Source organism: Emys orbicularis, chromosome 22 (assembly GCF_028017835.1).
Source record: "Emys orbicularis isolate rEmyOrb1 chromosome 22, rEmyOrb1.hap1, whole genome shotgun sequence".
Classification (NCBI taxonomy): domain Eukaryota; kingdom Metazoa; phylum Chordata; order Testudines; family Emydidae; genus Emys; species Emys orbicularis.
In genome coordinates this window covers 8,809,578-8,826,121 of record NC_088704.1, presented here as the reverse complement: position 1 = coordinate 8,826,121, position 16,544 = coordinate 8,809,578, and the positions used below count along the sequence as shown (strand labels likewise).

At 52.4% G+C, this 16,544-nt stretch overlaps 1 protein-coding gene across 1 annotated transcript; it reads right to left on the bottom strand.

Annotated features, from left to right (window-relative positions):
• Nucleotides 1-1,087: 1,087 nt before the first annotated feature.
• HTR6 (5-hydroxytryptamine receptor 6) lies at nucleotides 1,088-16,363 on the bottom strand. The gene is made up of 3 exons (XM_065421482.1): nucleotides 15,638-16,363; nucleotides 2,453-2,611; nucleotides 1,088-1,513 (listed from the first exon to the last, which is right to left on the bottom strand). Exons 1-3 carry the CDS (start codon nucleotides 16,361-16,363, stop codon nucleotides 1,088-1,090), a joined length of 1,311 nt encoding a protein of 436 aa, XP_065277554.1.
• Between the last annotated feature and the right edge of the window lie 181 nt (nucleotides 16,364-16,544).

Below are 16,544 nucleotides of genomic sequence, written 5' to 3'. Positions count from 1 at the left end.
ATTCCTGGTCTGTTCATCCCCTCTGGGGCACCTGGCAATGGCCACTGTCGGAAGACAGGCTACTGGGCTGGATGGACCTTTGGTCTTGTCCAGTATGGCCATTCTTATGTCTTATCATCTTCTCTTGTCAGATAATGCTATGCCCTCCACACTGTAGCATCTGAGCACTTGAAGGTTGATGTTCTCCTGCTAACAAAGTGCTCGGGGTCCAGTGGCGATGGCCAGCAGTGGCTGCCTTTGGCTGCTCTGAACCCCTCTGCCTTCAGTGCCTGGTAGGTTTTGTTTCTCTCTCTGGCGGTAATTTTACTATGTGCTGCTTTTTAATCCACTTTTAAAATTCCACATTATAGGCGAGCGGAGGCGAAAATGTCACCGCTGTTTTCTTAGCTCCGGGACCATAAAACACTTACAACCTGGGCAGATCACGCGTGGGTCAGGCTGTAAAAGTGCCTGTGCTGCTGTCCACATTACAAAGCAGGAGGGGGAAGTGAGACAGTGAGAACACACATAGAGACGAAGGAAAACGACACCAGGCAGGTAAACTTGGCAATAGCATTTCGCTTCATCATATTTAAACAATCCCAACCTGTAACCACTGGAAAATGGTCAGTGATTTCCATACAAAGAATCAGGGGGTAACCGTGTTAGTCTGTATCTACAAAAACAACAAGGAGTCTGGTGGCACCTTAAAGACTAACAGATTTATTTGGGCATAAGCTTTCGTGGGTAAAAACCTCACTTCTTCAGATGCATAGAGTGAAAGTTACAGAGAAAGCTTATGCCCAAATAAATCTGTTAGTCTTTAAGGTGCCACCAGACTCCTTGTTGTTTCTATACAAAGAAGAGACACGTTTTCCCTCCCACCCACGATTAGGGAGACAGCAAACTTTGGGATCAGTTTCTATGTATAGAGGGAGTGTATTGTGGTATAGCAATGCTTCACTTTGGCTCAGAAGGCGTGTACATGTACCCACACGTCCTCGTTGGCTTCCCCATCCAGGGGGTCACTATGCATAGCCTAAGCTTGTGGGGGGAACCAAGAGCAGGTCCCTCCTAACCTCATGCCACCCGCATTGGGGCAGCGTGGTCAATCCATGGGCGTGTTCAGCTGGTTGATCTGCAGCTCCTGGTCCATGTGATCTAAGTCGAAGAGGTTGACTGAGTCGGCAGCCGTGGCTGGGATGGACTCCAGGTGGGGGTCTTTGCAGGCAGGCGGCAAGATGTGCTCGTTCACCTGGATGACTGAGTCAACTGAGTCCGTCTCGCCCTGCAGTGTGAGGACGTTCTTGAGGGACATCCCCAGCCGGGGCCTGCTGTTGGAGTTCTGCATGGACAGGGAAATGGCGCTAGGCCTGCCTTCCCAAGAGCGCCGGCAGCAGGGCAGGTACTTAGCCATGGCTCTTTTGAAGTCCCTCATGAAGAGGGGGTAGATGATGGGGTTCATGGTGCTGTTGCAGTACCCAAGCCAGGTGAGGACGTCAAAGAAGCCAGCAGGGACGCAGTCACACACTGCCTGGGAGGGAGACAGAGCACAGATTAGAACAGGCCGTGCCTCCTGACCAATCCCAGCATCATCTGCAACGGCATGGCAACACCTTGCTGCTACGGCTCACGTCCCACTCTGCTCTGCACAACGTAGGTCGGAGGCGAAGCCTGGCCTTTCCCCTGTTCTCCAAGGAGGCAGGTCCCCAGGGGGGTTAAGAGAAAAGGAACTGCATGCAATAAACACGGCAGGGTCCTGGGGCAGATCCCATCTGGCTCAAGGGTTGGGGCAGGCAACTAAAGAAACTGCTCAGCAAATGAAGACAGGGCCATTGTGGGAAGGGAAGGGAGACAAGGGGTCCAAACTCCATTTCCAGAGGGAGCTGGATTTGGCTACAGGTGCAATGGTGACGCTGTCCGCACCCCAGACAGGTTAGATTTCAGCAGTTGGCTGCCTGTAGTGCACCCTCTCCTGGTTGATGTATGCAGCAGCACAGATTAGCAAGGTGCGCCCAGTGGCAAGGTGTTGGCATAGAGGCAGCTGTGTGGCTGGGAGGTGGTGGGCAGGAAAGCGATTTCCGAGGGGGGCTGGACTTGATAAACTGATTTTTAGGAAGGGCCATGAATAAAATCTCCGAATTCCTTGCTTCCTAAATCTTGGCCCTAACTCATTGTCATTGATACGGGGCTGGGTGTTTTACAAACATAAAAAAATGACAGTCCTTGCCCCAAAGAGATTACAGTCTAAAAGTCCATCTGGGCAGGCCCAGGAAGGGCCAGAGGGCCAGAAGGAGGGAAGCTCCCTACCATTAAATGCAGAAGATGCCCTGGCTAAGTCAATCATAGACATTGAGCTAATCACTATCAGACGCGCCAGTGACCAACTCTCCTTCTCGGGCCTTCCCGGGGCTGTGAGTGGGTTTGACGTACAAGGGCAGGGCATCTCTGGCCTCTTCTGCCCAGGACTTACTTGTGCCATATTAGCAACAAAGAAGGGGAGCCAGGCCACGAAGAACATTCCCAACAGGATTCCCAGGGTCAGGCTGGCCTTCAGCGCCTTTCTGCTGTGCTTATTGGCAAATTTCCTGTTCTCGCCCATGGCCACAGCTTGGCTCTGAGCTCCGGGGACCTGCAAAGGACAAGAAACCATGTGAGAAAAGGGGGCTGGCGAAAGAACAGGCCAGACGGGAGGAGCCTCTGCCTTACGTATCGAGGACCTGCCGCTCCAGCAGAGGTTGGTCTTACTATTCACTTGTGCTGCGGTCACACCTCGAGGCCACTGGGGCCCCATTGTGCTAGGCCCTGTACAGACCTAGAACAAAGCGAGGGCCCGTCCCAAAGCGCTTGTTTCACTTGCCAGTGGTATAAAAGGCACCTGTGACTGTGCTCCTGGGCGCTTGTACAAAGCTAAGGAACGTGGTAGTAAACTCTAGCACCAGGTAAAGAGCCAAGCAGCATTCCCCAGTGCATGACAGCCAGGCTCTGTCGGAGCAGTTGAGGAAGTGTACGGGGAAAGCTGAGGGCATGTCTCAGGTACTGCAGTGAGCAGCACAGTACGAGAACCGGCATAGCACAGAAGGCTGTGCTCCAGCCATTCCCAGCCAGCAGGCCAGCCCCGGGGGAGCCGTTACAAGCTGGCAAATCTAAGCGCAGCCCTGGGGCTATTGTCATCCACACTAGGGATGGATCAGGGATTGGCTGTGCCCAAAGGTGACGTAAAGCTCCCTTTGTGCCACAGCGCTGTCAGCCGAACTCGTGTGTCCTTCTCCAGCATTGGCCTAACTTAACGAGGTTGGCGTCAGCCGCCTCTGAGCGGGGGGAAGTGACCGCACTGGATGGTGTGGCGTTGGATAGATCTCCATCGCTCAGCCACCGCGGCGTTTATTACATGCTTGGTAGCGTCTTCCCATAAACCAGCGCCAATGACCAGTGTTAAGTCCTTCCCGCGCTCTCTTTTCCACTGCCCTCAGCGCACGTGCACCCCCGCAGACGAGCATCGAACTCGCTCCGTTGGGGCCCACGCCGCCGGTCCCTGCACCTAGTGGAGACGATTCTGACCGGCCCAATGGGGTAGCATTTTACACCCACTACGCCCAGCTGTAGGGTGATGCCATGAGGAGGGAGGAGACGGGGAAATCAGGCTCTAAATGGTTTTCTGGCGTGAGTGCGCCAGGCCTCAAGCACATACCAAAAACAATCGGGGGTGCTCAGCACCCACAAGCCATAGTCATAGGCAGCGCATGACCTTGCATTTGGGGAGGCAGGGCAGGAGCACGGGAAGCTCCCTAGAAGTGTGGGGGGGCCACCGGTGCCCACACTGTGGCCCTGCCCCCGCTCCGCCCCATGGCCCCGCCTCTGCTCGGCCTCCCCCCCGACCTCCCCTTGCTCCACCCTGGCTCTGTCGCTTCCCCTGAGGCTTCACCCCCCCCAATCCGCCTCTTCCCCTAAGGTGCCCTCCCTGATCACTCCTCTCCACCCCCTCTCCCAAATCCCCCCCATCCACCACTCACTGCTTGCCACCCGCTGCCCTGAGAGGCCCCCGCCCACTCCTCTCTGTCCCCTCCCTCAAGGCCCCACCGCCCACTAAGATACCAATGATGGGCACGTATTCAATAACTAGAATATGAAGGAAGTGTATAAATATGCTGAAAATAGCCTCCCCCCAAAACTGGCAGAGTCCCCCCCCCCCAAAAAAAAACACAAACATCTCTCCAAAACCGCCCACCAGCAAAAACAAATGTCAGCGCCTGTGTTTGCTGGACTGTTATTTCTCCCCCTCCACCCCGGTGCAACATGTAGCTACAACGTGGGCAAACCAAAGCAGCCTTCTCTCTGCTGCTCCTTCCCGGGGGTAAATGGCTCGCTGTATGAAGGGCAGGGCAGCAGAGAATAGGGGCCTTCGTCTGCCCCAGCTCCAAGTGTTCCTTGATCCCTCCACTCCCCCTTTCGTCCGTGTCTGTGCCTACCTGTAATACCCCGGGCCCAAGGAGAGCTGTGCTAGACTAGTGACACGCTGGCTAATCTCTAATGCAATCACTCCCCTTGTCAGGGGTTTGACAGGCAAGCAGCTCAACGTGACACCAAGCAAATGGGATTTGTCCCCAGTGACTGACAGTCCCTTCATGCAGGAAGGAGGGACGCGGTTATCCCCGCTCCTCCTTCCACACTCTGCCGGCTTTCCTGGTGCCTTGTTTATTCCCCTCGCTTTGTCCTGCTCGAAATGAGTCACTGCACCCGCTGCCGTAAAAAGCGAGTAACCGCCCTGCAATCAATAGCTTTACCCCAGAGACAGGGCCTAGTCCTGGACTCCACTGTGGCCCCTTAGAGCCCAAAGGGGAACCACACCCAGCTGGGGCTTGTCATTCGCACTAAGGCCACAGGAGTAGTACAGAGCCAGCAGACAGGCCTAGCCTCGGGCATGGCCAGTAAAAAAGCAGGGCTGACTGATGGGCACCTGCACTCCTGTGATCCTTGACGGCTGGAGAGGCCCTTTGCAGCTGGTATCATTTAGAACAGCCACGAGGTGCCGCTACACTGCGCCGCGGACAAATGTGGCATCTCCCCCAGCTTTGGGGGGAGAGGCAAAAACAGATTCTTTATACTCCCCCTCCTCCCCCAGCCCCAGCTGTGGCCAGGGCTTACTGGGCTCAGCTGGGGCCCCAGAGAGGAAGGGAAACTGGTCTAGGTTGTAGATCTGTTACAAAGTGATGCTCAGAAGCAAAGCAGCCTCCTGGAGTGGCTTGTACACGGCAGTGTTAGAAGCCCGCCGAGACTAATATGCCTGGGTGAAGAAAACAAGCAGCAACAGCTCCGTTTTATACAGATTCTCTCGCTGGGCTATCACGTTCTTTCAACGTTAGACCAGTGCAAACGCTGGGCTAAAAGGGAAGCTTTTCAGGTCTTCGCCCTTTAAACACCAGCGTGGCTGGCTACGCCAACAGGTGACAACGGCCAGAAAGAAAACACACCTTGACAAAGACATAAGTCACTTTAGCTTGCCATCAGTGGGTTGTCTGTGCCCAGATATGCATGGTCCTTGAGCCATAGATTAGTTAGTCGGGGGAAGCCAAGGAAATCCTCAATAACTTTCCCAGCCAGCGGATGGATGTCCCAGCACTACACTCCCTGGGCCAGAGCCTCCTGCATAGTAGCTATGTTTCTAAGTAGCTCTACTGATTTATCCCAGCTGGGGATGTGGCCCTCTATATTTTTTGCATTAGCGTTGGCAAAAATTATGACAACCTGCTTCCGACCACTGTTTGCAGTATGGAGCCACTGAGAAGGACCCAGTAACTTGTTGGAGAGAAGGAGCAGATCCCCTTTTATGAGCCAGCAGCACATTCCCCGGTGTGGTGTGCCACACAAACGGTGGTGCCATAAGGAAACTGTTGTCCTGGCCCGTCACTGGAGAACATGTGACGAGGGCACAGTGAGCTGTGGGACAAATCCAATGACCCTCTTCTATGGCCCTCATCCCGCAAGATGCTGAGGTGCTAATTGTTCTCAACAGCCATTGACTTTTAGCCACCTAACTCCCATTGAAATGGCCGTGAGTTTGGTCCCGAAATATCTTTGAGGCTCTGGGTCAAAGAGCTTAAGTGAATTACCCGAGCTCTCCCGGGGTCGGGTCAGGCTTAGTGCACACAAACTACATGAACTGAGGTGTAGTGCATTGAATTCCCAGGGGATTTATGGCGCAATCAACCTTTGGGTGCCAAGCGTGAAAGAAACCACCATGATCCTTCACTGACAGCCCAGACCCGCCCTGCAGGGGGTGCTGTGGTTAAAAGAAGCCACTGTGGAAAGAAAAATGACTACTCACTGAACCATAATGGCTATATTATTCGGGGATTTTTTATTATTGCAGAAATCCAAATGCCTCCAGCTACTGAAGATCGAGTGACGATAAAGCCTAGTCTCAGGGTGAATATCTAGCTATTGATTAGCACAGCCGCTTAATTACATTTTTCAAAGAAAGGGCTCAAGTGTTTCAATCTACAACGCTCAGAGCCAGTTCTGGTTTCTATCCAGTCCTGCAATCTCAAATTAAATTATCCTGTCGTAATTAAATAAGTTGCAGCTTGCTGATCCGCCCCCCTTCCCCCCCCCCCCCCCCCAAGGAACAGAAGAGATTTAAAACAGAACACCCTGATGGCACTCTGCTTTGCATGTTATTTCTACTTATCATCCCATTTAAATTCATTCAGAGGTGGAGACAAATGACAGCTGTACTATTAGAGATGTAACAAGACTCTTTGTTATATACCAGCTACTGTCATTCCTTGTACAGAATGATCAGGAAAGCTTAATTTTCACTCCATTGGCTTAACTGGGAGCAGGATGTTTACATTCTAAGCCCCTGATTCAACAACACGTGAGCACATGCTGAACTTGAGCACTCACTTAAGTCCCATTGACTTCTAAGATTTAAGCATGTGCTTTAAAAGTGCTTGGCTGAAATGAGGCCTAATACAGCTTGTAAAGTCCTTGCTGTCCAGGGTGCTGAAAGTCCTCCATTTTTATCAATGAGGGACACGGTTTCACAGCCCGAAGTCCATGAGTGTGAATACGGATGTTAGTTAAAGAAACATTCTGGGTCAATGGATCTGACCTAGAATGTGTAAATGCATTTTGTGGCCAAATCTGATCTCTCAGAAAAGGCCTTTCAAAATTGCTCCAGTATTTTGTCTATTCTCTGCTTCTCCTTCCACCTATTAAAATACTTTAGGACTTATCCACAAGTGAGTTGGCTGGATCAGAGACTCCCAGCTCCTTATGCAGAAGAAAAAGAACAGCGAGCTAAATCAAGGTATTTAAAAGCAATTAAGTTTGTCTTTTCACTGTAGGATACTAGGTCAATAGAGACCATTACTAGGGAATTAAAGCTGTTCCATTTAGTAACAAATAATTTTCTCCTGCAGAACTATATATTATATGCAAAATCAGACATCTTTCATGTGTAAAAACACATCTAGCAGCTCAACCAGTGATTTTTGAAAAAGGAATCTATGCTGTATCTTGCTTAATATTGTAGCCTATATAATAAAATCAGAAGAAGGGTATTCAAAATAACGTAGTGTGGAAGAATTTCAAATTCTCTACCAGTTAGAACTAATTTCTTCCCATATGTATGCAGCATCTGATGCACATATACATATATAAACCTACACACATAATTAGAAAGATTTGTGATTAGAAAAAGAGATAAATGAGCTTGGATATTACATGTGTGATGGCTAAGGCTAAGATTTTGTCATGGATATTATTAGTAAAAGTCACGGAAAGCTCACGGGGAAAAAAGAAAAATTCATGGACGCCGTGACCTGTCTGTGACTTTTACTAAAAATATCTGTGACAAAATGGGGATCTGTGGGTCCCGCACCACCTGAAGAGGGGCAGCTGCGCAGGGGCTAGGAGCCGCCTGCAGCAGCTGGGGGCCACAGGGTACCCCTGCCACCTGCAACTCCAGGGGCTGCAGCGGCCAGGAGCTTGGGGGTTCCCCCACCGCCCACAGTGTCTGAGAGCTGTGGGGTGCCCCGCCATCCACTGGGGATGGGAGCTGCAGGAGACCCCTGCCACCCACAGCTCCGGGGGCCGATGGTGGCCAGGAGCTCAGGGGTTCCCCTGCCATTTGCAGGGACCCCACCACCTATGGCAGCTGGGAGCTCAGGGGTTCTGACAGGTAGCTCGGGGTTCCCCTGCCGTGGCCAGGATTTGCAGGGTTCCCCACCGCCCATGGCATCCGGGAGCTTGGGGGTTCCCCCGCTGCCCGCGGCAGTCAGGAGCTGTGGGGTACCCTGCCACCTGTGGCGGCTTGGAGCTCTGGGGGCCACCAGAGGCAGTGGGGGGAACCCGCAGCCCCCTGCCCCCGTGGGCGGTGGGGGACCCTGCAGATCCTGACCATCTCAGGCTGAAGTCACGGAGGTTGCTGGACGTCACGGATTCCGTGACTAAGTCGTAGCCTTAGTGATGGCAATAGCCATATGACAAATTGTGGAACCACGTCATAAATTGCATTTATCGCCTACTACTGACAATTTTCACCTGCCCATTAGCCATCTATATTTCTATTCAGACTGCTTCTAACTTTCCACATCCTGAATAGCTTAAAACAGCTACCCTTTTGGTGGAGGTGGGGAGAGCCTGATGATATGTACAGCTATACAGATAGTCCTTCTTTCCCCACAAATACTGCGGTGGGCTGAGTTGATAAATGGACAATATTCAGCATTGGCTCAGAGATGGATTTAAAGTCCAATGTTTTATGACACATCAGGGCTAGGGATCAGTGATTTATAGCACTGGAGACGAATTGGAAATCCTCCATTACTGGGCCATGTTTTCCTCTCACACCAGTGTAAATTACAAGTAATTCCACTGGCTTTGGTGGAATTTCATTAGTATAAATCAAGAATGACTCAGAGGAGAATCTTGGCCCATCACATAGGAAGTAAGGCCCGTATTTTAAAGGGGCTTAGATGTTGCTCTGCTCAGCATTGCAACATCTAACTGATTTCGGAGCTTAAGACTCCTTTTCAAAAGAGACTCCTAAGTCCCATTATTGAAACTTCAGTTCCCAAATGCCTGAGTCATTTTGAAAAGGAGACCCAGGCTCCTAATTTGGTTAGACTTTGCAACACTGAGCAGAACCACACTTAAATACCTTTAAAAATCTGCACCCATGTCCCTGTACACTCGTACTGTCCGTAATTCATTCTCACTGTGAGTGCGGCTTTCATCTCGCTACACCTCCTGAATCGATACAGTTGTACTTATTAGTTCATTGATTAAATGCTCTTTTTTTTTTTTTTTAAGCAAGTTGGCAAATTAAAATACACTTGCCTGGAACATTAGTAACTGTCATGACAGCTGAAAGTGACAGAGCGGGGAGATTTCTCTGGCATTGTTTTTTAAGTGCAGCGGGCGAGACTGTATTAGTCAGCTCAGCTTTCAGTTCCCTTCACCAATCTGGTGAATGTATGGCTGGCCAATTCCTAGTTACAACTATTATAGAACTCAGCTCTGAGGTTAATTAGATTTCCTGGTGGAGACAAATAGAAGCTGAGTGGGCTGCGCTAAAGGCTTGCTGCAGAAATCTGGGGGCTTGGGATGTAATTTTCTCCCCTCTTTTCTAATCCTACCACTCACCCAGTTATCACAGGGCAGAACTGACGCAGGCCTACATGGCCAGGGCATGGGCTTAGCTGAGACTTAAGTGATGCGTAGGCCTTACACTGCCCCTCTGCGCAGGAGAGAGACAAGGTAGGTGAGGGAATGTCTTTATTGGACAAACTTCTGTTCACGGCAGGGACAAGCGTTCAGGCTGCACTGGAGTCAGTGAAACGCTATAGCGAAAGCTCTTGCAAAGGAAGTTTATTTCTCACTAATCCCAACCCCACTACTGTCCTGCAAAGCTCAGCACACAGCCATGGGAACAGGCTCTTCTTAAAAGAAACCAAAAAAATTGTGTCAAATGCTTTGAAGCTGCTGTCAATCCAGATACTTTGCCCCACCCACCCCTTCCCCAACCATAATCAGCACTGACACCCCCCCACACCTAGCAATTTGAGGGGAATGGGAAATTATTCCTTTCCTGAGAGTGACATCAAGCTCCACAATTCTTAATAATGGGCATGACAGCTTCTCCTCCTCCGTACAATTATTTTGGTGACTGCTGTTACCTTCTCCATAAGTGAATGAGCAAGAAGCAGGGAGAGCGAGAGACTGAGCCTCTTTTTCTCCAGCAAAACTCCTGGGCTCCCCAGCGTTCATAAAGGCCAGACTGTGAAATCCCATCATGATCTAGATTCCCAGACACCTGTGAGAACCAAAGTACCGCATGCCGAGCAGGGGACTGGAAGAGGGAGGGGGTCAGGACCATTGCAGGAGAGAAATAACTTCTGCTGATTTTAAGGAGATGGCACCTGGATTCTATTCCCAGCATGTGTCTCTGAGCAAGTCACTGAACTGCCCTGTGCCTCAGTTTCCCCATCTATAAAACGGGGGTAAATAATATTTAACACACACCCCGGGAGTGCTGGGAGGCATAATTAATCGAGTGCTGTGAGATTCTAGAAGGAAGGGTGCTCTAGGTGTGCAAAATGTCATCCCAAGGCGCCTAGAGAAAGGATGAAGAGCGATTGGGGGGGGAAACTGGAAGGAGCCAGACACTTTACATTAAACTACCCTCTAAGTTTTCTCCTCCCTGTAAGAAACATTGTCATTTCTGGGAGTCACTGGACAGACATCTCCCACCCATAATGTACTTTGATCCCCTTGAAGGCAATAGGTTAAAGAACACACTCAGCTGAGAGAATGAAAACATACTGCCAAGAGCGTCAAACCAAGAAAGGCCTAAAATCATCAACACATGAACTCTGAACTCATCCAATATGTGGAGTTATAGAAGAACCATCTATTTTTAAACTCTCCAGGTCATTTTTTCCCCCTCCTTTTCTTTTCTAGCATCTCAATCGTTTAGAAATTAATCTTGGTGTTCTTCAGATCTCTAGACATAACTATCCTACGATTGCATCTAAGAGCTTGAACCTGTGGGAATGGGCTTTCCCCCACATACTCTTCACTTAGAAAAGGATTTGTTCCATAGACATGAAAGCAATCTGGACGCAAAGGGGATCTCCACTTACTCACACCGGTGCAAATCCAGAGTAATGCCAGTGGAGTTCCCCAGTATAAACCTGATGTGAGTGGGAAAGCAGGCCCCTTGCTCCGTTCCCTGGGGAGAAAAATCTTTAAACTAACAAAATAAAATCCACTTTTGCTATATGGTCTGGGATCGGCGCAATCACCAGCAGGGCTTCCCGGTTATACCATGGACTAACAAAGAATTTAAACAAACGGTCTGACAGGTGAGACTGTGGATGCAGCTAAATACTAGGCTCTCCTCAGTGTTCCCAGGGCACAATCAACATCCCGTTGTTCTTCTGGAGTGAATCTCAATGGGGAAATAACCAAGAACTACAAACACCCGCAGGTCCTGGGTCGCCTCACACCTGCTTCGGAGTAAATCAGGTGTAACCGCTCTGTAAAACCAGGACAGTTGGGCCCATGGACTCTGGCTCTGAGTTCCGGCAACTGATTTACTGCTGATTTGCACTCTTGCAATGAGCACAGGATCAGGCCCAGATAATGTAACTCCGTTGCTGTCTCCAACTCGGCGCTGCTGAGAGAGTACCAACAGACTAGGCCCCAGCACTGAGGTTTTGCCCCATGGGATATCCTTATTTACATTGTGCAAGTCAGGAAACTTTCCTTCAACTAGCCGATGCGTGTGGCAGAACATTCTCAGGGTGGATTTTCTGTTTTGGAGGGTTTTAGTAGCCGAGGTATAAACAAACGTCTATGAGTCAAATCCTCAGCTACTGTCACCAGACCATGGACTTCAGTACAGCTGGGCCCGTTTAGTCTAGCTGAGGGTCTGTCCTATAGGTCAAGAGCGAGACACACACACACACACACACACACACACACACACACACACACACACACACACACACACACTTTGGTTCTCTCTCATACCAGTAGCGTGCCGTGTACACACCATCCCTCTTTCACAAATGGCACTTCAAGGGGTGGGCCTCTTACCTCAGCCACAAACGAGTCTCTTCCTCCCTCATGTTCAACCTGACACAAGGCTCCCGAAGAGGAAGGCGGCTCTTGTGGTGAAGGCACTGTGCTGGGATTCAGAGCTGGGTCCTAAGCTCTGCCACAGACTCCATGTGGGACCTTGGGTAAGTCACCTAATTTCTCTGGGCCTCAGCTGCCCCACTGTAAAATGCGGGTGGTAAATATTCCTTTGTGTTTCTTGTCTGTTTAGATCTTGAGCTCTTTGAGGCAGGGGCTGTCTCTCGCTATGGGTATGTACAGCGCCTAGCACAATGGGGCCTCTGGCTCAGTTGGGGTCTCTAAAGGCCCAGCTCCACAAAGGGGCTTAGACATCGCAATGCTGAGCATTGTGGCCCCTAACTTTTAGGTGCCTAGACCATCACAGGAAAGCCTGAGTGAGGTGCTAGGTTCCCCATGCAATGAATAGCCGCAAAAGCCAGCACACTCAGCTGTGTGCTTCAAGGCCGTGGGGAGAGATGGAGGACGGAGGGCCGAGCATGGGCCGTGGGGAGAGGTGGAGGACGGAGGGCCGAGCATGGGCCGTGGGGAGAGGTGGGGGACGGAGGGCCGAGCATGGGCCGTGGGGAGAGGTGGGGGATGGAGGGCTGAGCCAGGGCGGTGGGGAGAGGTGGGGGACGGAGGGCTGAGCATGGGCTGTGGGCAGAGTGGGGGGATGGAGGGCTGAGCCAGGGCTGTTGGGAGAGGTGGGAAGGGGCAGGGACGCTCACCTCAGCCCGGGGCTGGAAAAAAATCCTGAGATTTGAGCGTTCTATCACAAGATCACGAGGGAGGTGTCATTTTCCTTAGAAATCACGTCTCTGGTGATAAATTCACACAAGTTGGCTCGTCTGTCCTAGCTCAGCAGCCCCTTCTGCCCACCCCCCTCCCCCATGCACCCTGAGGGAGCTGGAGCTTGGGTTTCTTTCCTTCAGGAGTGCGCGGGCAGAGTGACTCATAAGACAGCCCCCGGGACACATGGCGGCCCAGCCCCAGCTTCCCCTCACACTCTCGTAAGCCACCTCAGCCACTTGGGTGTAGCCAGGCCTCTCCCCCGTTTGCGGTGGCATTGGGAGTCTCTCCTTTGCCTCTTGGGATTTCCTCTGCCCCCCAAGCTTTACGGTGCTGCTCCATCCCCTCATCTGGGCCGTTCGCCTCACTCCATGCTGTGCCAGCATCCTTCCGACATTAGGGCCAACTTCTCACAGCTCCTCCACCCCCTCCCATTGACGCCTGCCTCTCCCCTCCCGCCTCGCTCCACCTGGTCTGATTCGCAGAAGTCCCATTCTGTTTGGGGGCTTCCCTTTCTGACACGCCTTCACCCCCTGAGCCACCGACGCCGACCGAGCCTGTGAGCCGGGTGTCCCGCTGTGCAGAGCCCGCCCCGAGCCGTGGCACCATATTGACCCTTTGCCCCTCGTCAGGTGTGATGGAGGAGGTTGTACCTGCCAGATCCAATGCTCAGATATTCATGTGGGTGCACGGGACAAGCCCACACCTCGTGCCTCAGCCTGGGACCAATCCTGCAAGGTGCTGAGCTGCTTCTGCCCAGTGTTATGCCCCATCAGCGCCCACTGAAGACAGTGGGAATGGAAGGCACTCAGCACCTTGCTGGATCAGGCTCTGTTCAGCACATTTTTAGCTTAAATGCTTAGTCTAAGCTCCATCGGGGAGTACTTCTGAGTTTGCCCGTCTGGCGCGAGGAACACTGGCGAAGATGAGTCACGGCATCTCACTTGGCCTTCCAGATTGTTGTTCTGCGTGGCCCTTTGCTGCAAGGGCTATTGATTCAATAACAAGGAGGGCTCTTGAGTGAAGCCCAGGAGCGTGCAGGAGAAGGCAATGCAAAAGGTATTTGAATAATAATAGCGAGCGATCCTTAAGAAGGAGCGTGCGCAGTATAGCCCCCTCCGGCTGAGGATCAGAATCGTGTAATCACAGCCCCCGGGGGTGTGCCTGCCCTGCTATTAAAACCCACGGCTGGCCTGTGCCAGCTGACGCGGGCTAAGGGGCTGTGTCGATGTTCGGGCTCAAGCTGCAGCCCTGGCTCTAGGACCTTGCAAGTTGAGAGGGAAGGTCCCACCCTCCACCCTTAGCCTGAGCCCATGAGCTCAACTGGCACAGGCCAGCTGCGGGGGTCTCGTGGCAGTGTAGATGTAACCGTGAGAGGCAGGTAAGTATCACCACGCTCATTTTACCACCAGGGAAATTGGTGGTGCAGAAAGGGGAAGTGATTTGCCCCAGGACACCCAGCCAGTTAGTGGCAGAGCCAGGAACAGAACCCAGGTCTCCCAAATCTGCCCCATATAAATCCATAACGACTGGCAATTCAGCCCTCCCGTGGCCCTAGTGCAGCAGAGGTCCCCACACATTCCCGGTCCAGCCAGGTTTGTGTAGCTGAGTAAGATGGTCCAAGCCAAGCCCGGTTCAGCTAACCTCACCCTAATCCAGACAAACCCCAACACGCTTTAGAAGAGTGTGTACCCCCCGAGACTGACCACAAGGAGTGCCCCCCGGGGCTGTGGGAGCACCTTCCTCTGCTTCCTCCCTTGGCATCGTGCTGCAAGGCTCCCTGACCCAGCCCGGACAGTTCCTTCCCGCTCTCTCCCCATTTACTGCCCAGTCGTCGTTAATCGGTGGCATTCCTCGCTGTGGGGAAGCGGCTACCCAAAGGCCTGGAGGCTGCTGACCCAGGTCAGTGGCACTTTGCTGTAACCCAGGGCCCAATCCAGCTGCCACTGAAGTCAGCAGGGGACTTCCCCACCGCTGGCTCAAGGTCCTATTTAACAAGCGATCATAGAAACCACCGGAGAGGAAAGGACGGGGGCAGAGATCTCTGGGGAGGATACTGAATATTAAGCCCCACTGAAGAGCTGTGGGGAAGGGGTGGGGGAATTTCCCTCAGCTTCTCCTCTCCCCAGTTAAACCCCTTCTCAAAATGGCTTTAATTAGTCTCCATTCCACGAACTGCCTCTTATAATTCCTCATGTAAATTATCATCACGTCAGCTTTTACTTTCCAACCTATAAACAAAGGAACTTTTTCCAGGTGGGGGAACGGGAGAGGGGGAAGAATCCAGCTGATCTTGCCTATAACTGTTTTGCATGATCCTTTCTAATCCTTCCACCTTGCGAGGGCAGGGGGCTGTTGGAGAGGGATTGGAAAGCACCAGGAAGGGGGCGGGGGGGTCAGTCCTCAGGCTCCCTTCGCTGCATAAATTGCTTGATTCTCACCCCCATTTGTCCCCCGGCCCTGCTGCAGCTCGGCCCAAGGCTACAGCATCCCCAGTGACTTTCTCTGCCTGAAAGATTCCACCCCTTCGATGAGTTTAAAAGCCACAGAGCCAAGCTCCGGCGGTCCCCACCGCAGCTGGTTTCATGGGCGGGGTATGATTTTTTTGCTAGCCTTCCCAGGAGAGGGCAGGGAGGGTGAAACCCACCAGCTTGGCTGTGGGATCAGCAGGCATGACGCAACCAGCCCCTTCTGCACATACCCAGGGCCAATCACCACCAGCACAGTCAAACCCCATTACCTGTTGCAGGGGTTCGTCGGAGGTGCTGGCCATGTTGGTGGTGAGCGACGCCACCTGCACAGCTTGCTTCCTGGCGGCCAGGAGGATCCGGCAGTAGGTGAAGGAGATAGCCATGGATGGGAGGAAGAAAGTCAGGCAGGAGGCTATCAGAGCATAGGGCAGACTGACCAGGAGCCTGCACTGGTCCTCTTCCACGTGGGAGGTGCTATTGAGGGGCCTGATCTCAAACTCCAGCTCGTGCCACCCCATTTTGATGGGCAGGAAGGAGGCCAGGGCGGCCAAGGTCCAGGTGGCGAAGATGAGCCACACGGCCCTGCAGGAGGTCATCCTGAGCTTGTACTTGAGGGGGGAAATGATGAGCAGGTACCTGTCCAGGCTGATGACGCAGAGGTTGAGGATGGAGGCACTGCAGCACATGACGTCGAAGGAGTACCAGATGGAGCAGAATTCGCCCGCCAGCACCCACCGGCTGTACAGCTGGTTCAGCATGGCTGGGGGCATGACCACCATGCCCACCATCAGGTCGGACATGAAGAGGGACACCAGGAAGTAGTTGGAGGTGTTGCGCAGGGAGCGCTGCGTGAAGATCAGCAGGATGAGCAGGACGTTCCCCAGGGTGGTCAGCAGGATGATGAAGCAGAGGAAGGCGGCCACCCAGCTGCTCCCCCCAGCCAGGGACCTCTCCCCAATCACACTGGCATTAGGGCTCCCAAAATCTGCTGCCATTGAGGAGCTGGGGGGAGGAGGGGCTGGGTGAGGAGGAGGGCAGCTAGCGACTCCCCTGGGGCAGCTCGGCACAGACCAGAGATCAGGACTAGGTGATCATTGCCATGGGCCAGCTTTCAAAGGGAAGAAGTGTGATCTAGCTCTTGCTTCCTCCCCCCCTCTTCTCCTCCTCTCTCTTCAC